General features: G+C 52.3%; 1 protein-coding gene across 1 annotated transcript in view; it reads right to left on the bottom strand.

Moving 5' to 3' along the window:
- cerkl (CERK like autophagy regulator) overlaps positions 1-2,420 on the bottom strand; it is a gene marked incomplete at its 5' end in the record, with an annotated part of 18,572 nt that extends 16,152 nt beyond the window's left edge. Inside the window, 2 exons of the mRNA XM_083682076.1 lie at positions 2,058-2,121; positions 2,417-2,420. Coding sequence (XP_083538202.1) covers positions 2,058-2,121; positions 2,417-2,420 — 68 coding nt within the window. The remainder of the gene's footprint in view (positions 1-2,057; positions 2,122-2,416) is intronic.
- Positions 2,421-5,000: the final 2,580 nt, after the last annotated feature.

Genomic DNA, 5,000 nt, shown 5'->3' with positions numbered 1-5,000 from the left:
ACCCTTATCAAATAGCCATGGCTTTGCTACAGTGCAGGATCAAAGCTGGCTGACTGTATCTCCATTTTTTTTTTTACCTGGGTGAGTGCTGACTTCACATAGGGGTGCATACTACCCTTCCTTACACAGATCAATCAACTACTGGAGGCAGAGGGCTGTTATCACTGATCCCAAATCAACCCTGGCTCCTACTGGCCTACCACCTGCCGCCTGCAGTAAGCATCGGTGCAGGTCTGAGAGAAGTGGATAGGTGTGAGCAATGAAGGGAAAACTCCAGCCAAAATGAGGGAAATAACTAGGATGATTACACTGTACCTATCGAATCCTGTCAGATCTAGTATCTAGAAGGTAGAGGCTATGGGTCCATGTAGAACTCAGCATAGGAGCGCAGTACTCCCTCCCTCCACAAGGGTATCATCCAGGAGTACTGCAACATCCTAGTACTCTTGGGTGAGTTTTCCTGAAAGCTTTGTAGCTGAACTAGTACTTGTTCTCCTGACACCCCAGCAGCAGAGTGGCGAGAGGGTCACTATTGTCACATCAACGTTGTGAACTGTAGGTCAATCGTCTGTGTGTGAAAGAACAAAACGGGTTACGTGAAGAACTGGAAGGCGCGGGCCTCGAATGGTAAAAGAGAGAGAAACCAACACGCTGTGGCGGAGTGGAGATGTGAATACAGAGCTGTTAAAGCTGGGTGATATATTCTCCTTGACGTTCATTTCTCTACAACGCGTTTGCCCTTGACCTTGGTGGCCCCTGACTAGCTCTGAGAGTTCTTAATCAAAGACCACCAGACTCAGACCTCCCCGCGTCCCCTCCAACTGCCCCTCCCTCCTCCCCCACGTCCCCCCCAACTGCCCCTCCCTCCTCCCCCACGTCCCCCCCCCCCGACTGCCCCTCCCTGCTCCCCCACATCCCCCCTCCAAATGCCCCTCCCTCCTCCCCCCCCACATCCCCCCCACAACTGCTCCTCCCTCCTCCCCCATGTCCCCCCCCTCAACTGCCCCTCCCTGCTCCCCCACGCCCCCCCCCTCCCCAACTGCCCCTCCCTCCTCCCCCATGCCCCCCCCCCTCCCCAACTGCCCCTCCCTGCTCCCCCACGCCCCCCCCCTCCCCAACTGCCCCTCCCTGCTCCCCCACGTCCCCCCCAACTGCCCCTCCTTCCAGAGGGTGAGGTCGAGGAGAGGTAGGCTGGGAAGGGAGCTTAGCGGCTGTTGGTGGGCATGGCTACCCTGGGCGAACAGGAGGCCGGGTGATATTTAAGAGGAGCTAATTGCGACTGTAAAGCGGACACAGGGGAGCAGAGGTGTGGCGTGATGAACACACACCAACACACACACACACACACACACACACACACACCAGCAAGCCTGCATCCAGACACTCCATCACTGCGTCCAAAACAGGTAATTAAACTGCCACCTGCCGTGGCCACAGTGGAGAGACGCTCCGGTAGAGCAGCCCTGCTCGGCTGCAGAGGACTCCGTAACTGCAGACTGCAGACGGCTCGCAACCCCCCCGCATCCCCCCGCCCAGTCCCCATGGCACTCCCGCTCTAATCAAAGCATTATCACTCATTTCTCCAAATCCTTCGCCCCGTTCTCCCAAACATCGCTTTATTTATTAGGGCTAAACGCCACCAGAGGAGCAGGAACAGAGGGGGACGGGACAGAGCGGAGCGGAGAGCAGGTTTTGGGAGATTACACCTTCATTTGGCTTTGACTGTCCCTCACTCACATCCCTCACTCACACCACAGCCCCACAAAATGAAATAAAAACTCCCGCTAATCAGAATATGGCTACGCTCCTGATTACACACATTCATTCCAATGTGGTGTTTTTGTTTACCTAGCCTGTTCCTGAGTTTACATAAAGGAATCTGACGTATTCATTTCATAAGACAGACCGGTCTGCTCTGCTGCTATATTGATGCGGTATTATACATAGCTGTACTGGGAGGATTGCTCAGTGTGGGGGTTTGTTGTCAGTCAGACAGGGGGCAGGGGGCTTTCGGACAGGGGGCTGACATGGGCCGACCGACTGTGTGGCAAACCTACCCGTCATACTCCTCCAAGTTGGACTCTTTCAGGGCGGAGAGAGCATGGCCCTTCCTCTCTGTGACTGTGGAGGGGAGTAGAGAAGAGAGGAGAGAAGAGAGGAGAAGAAAAGAGAAGAGAGGAGAGGAGAAGAGAAGAGAAAGAGTTAACATGTTCATGGGGGGTTGAGGGAGGGGGGTGGGGGGGGTAGGCTGGCATAATCTGCCTTTAGTACCTTCAATCCAGTGCTTGGCAAATGACTGCTATGAACATATGGTCCTGGCTGTAAAGCAGAATTTACACTTGTGTGCCGTTTGCATTTTTAATCAAGAAAAGAGAAGCGAGTACAAAGAGCCGGCCTCTTGAGTATTAGGCCTCACACATGTACGCTAAACAAGGTCATTCCTGCCCTGTCTCACACGCATGAACACATGTAATAAACCCTCTCTCATGAGCTTTGTTTGGTATAACACATGTAATAAACCCTCTCTCATGAGCTTTATTTGTTATAACACATGCGTAATATACCCTATGTCTTGTTCATTATTTTGGTTATAGCACATGAATGGGGGATGTGGGAGAGAGGTGACCAGGGGGGTGAGAGAGGAATGTGGGGTGGAGAGGGGAGAGAATGGGGGAGAGAGGTGGAGGGGAGGAGGAGGACGGAAGGGAGAGGGATATGGGGAACGAGGATGAGGGAGAGACTGGGCGAGAGATGTGGAGTGTGTGTGCGTGTGTGTGTGTGTGTGTGTGTGTGTGTGTGTGCGTGTGTGTGTGTGTGTGTGTGTGTGTGTGGGGGGGGGGGATGTAGGAAAGAGGGTGGTAATAGAGGAGCACCCACATCTACAGCCCTCCAGAGACCAGGGAACTGTCACTGTGTTCCTGTTGTAACCACCCACCCCACCCTCACACTCCTGCGTGTGCCTGTGTGTGCCTGCGTGTGTGTGTATGTCTGTGTGTGTGTGTGTGTGTGCGCGTGTGTGTGCGGAGGTTGGGATGGGGGGGGGGGGGGGGTGGCATACACCGCAGATGGCACCGCCATCGTCATGCCCATGTGTGTGTCTGTGTCCCACTTAGCATTTCTGGGGCACCACTTTTCCATGGGAGTGTGGTCTGGTCCCAGCTGCAGCCCCCCATCAAAGCCCTCCACCCTGACTGATGTGACACTTGCAGATGAGGGGTTTTTTGTGCAAGAATGTGCATCATTATCTACGGGACGACTACACATGAATATTTCATGCTTGTCCTACCCTGGTAGGACTACCCTGGTACCCTGGTAGGACTACCCTGGTACCCTGGTAGGACTACCCTGGTACCCGGTGGCGGTAGTGCCACTGTGGGTGCATCTAAACAAACCAAATCAGAATAACGGTGTGTGTGTGTGTGTGTGTGTCAGTGTGTGTAAACACTGTAAAAACAGGGACTATGTGGAATACATGCTATACAGACAGAAATAACAAATGCTGAAGTACCAGTCGTAAGGCCGTGTATGGCCGTGTAGTTTGAACGATTAAAAAAAGGTATGTCATATTGACCAATATGGTGAATTAATGACTGTAATACACATTGGTGACCTCTAGGGGAGGTGTTTAATAACCAAAAGTGACAAAAGTAATGTCTGGATTGTTATCCAATTTACCCTGACCTTGGCAGAGCAATGTTAGAAAAGGTTTATACGCCAGTTAGGTAGAGGAAAACTCTGTTTGGACAATGAGCATCCGTAGTAAATGATTGGTCTCCTTTCCAAAAAATGTCTAAGGGGATTTTGAAGGTGGACAATAAAAGGCAAAAAAAAAAAAAAAAAAAAAAAGATCTAACATGACTGCATTTCGACATTTTTGTTTTGAAGAATCTAGACTAGACTGCCCTCTTAGTAAACTCTATCATCATGATGTCATCATGACAACATTATCACAATGAAGCGCTAATGCATTTGTCATCGCAATTCATTGATAATTACCACATCGTCGATCCGCCGACCGAGCGACGCGAGTTGGTCCCGCTGCAGTGTAGAGGAGCCAGGAGCCTCGGATGAGATCTTTAATTTCTATTAGAGTAAAGCGCCTTTTAATGGCTCCTCCTCGACCACTCATCCCTCGGACTCCCCCCGGGAACACATCATCAGGAAGAGGATTCTATTACCACTCAAATGGCTTCTGGAATCAGGTAGCCCACGCTCATTAGAGCACAGATTGTAAGGACCCCCCCCCCCCCCCCCTCTGCTGGAGTAAGAGGCTGTTCACTGGTGAGGGGCTGTGGGGGGGGGGGGAGGGGGTGACTATGATGGGTGAAGGAAAAAGTAAGGGAGTAGAGGAGGAGGAGACTTAGGCAGGGAAATAGGATGAGGATGAGGGGTAGGGCTGGGAAGGAGAGAGGGAGGAGGGATGGAGAGGGAGAAGACAGGAGGAAGAGGTGGAGAGGAGGAGGGGAGGGGGAGGAAGAGGGCGGAAGAGGATGGGTAGGAGGAGGAGGAGAGGGGGGGAGAGGGGGGGAGGAGGGAGAGAAGGAGGGGAGGAGGGTGCCACCCCTTGTCAGAACAGATGGGTGCGGCCCCTCCCTCTGGGTCAGGTTACCTAGTGAGGAGACACTGCTTCTGTCATTATGTGCCAGACGCACTTTGACCCTCCACACCAGAACACTACAGCTGCTGCTCAACACACACACACACACACACGCACGCACACACACACAGGCACATGCACGCACAAACACACACACACACACACACACACACACACACACACACACACACACACACACACACTCACAGGCACACACACATGCACGCACACGCACACGCACACACACACACACACACACACACACACACACAGTAGAGCCATATACTGTACACGGTCACCTATGCATAAATGTAAGCACACAATACGACAATATAGTGAACAATCAGCGGAAACTGTAAACCATTTCCAGAAGATGTAAACACAGCAACTGTCAGTGAAAGGT

Source organism: Argentina silus, assembly GCF_951799395.1.
Source record: "Argentina silus genome assembly, chromosome: 12".
Taxonomy (NCBI): Eukaryota; Metazoa; Chordata; class Actinopteri; order Argentiniformes; family Argentinidae; genus Argentina; species Argentina silus.
This window is presented reverse-complemented; position numbering and strand designations above follow the sequence as displayed.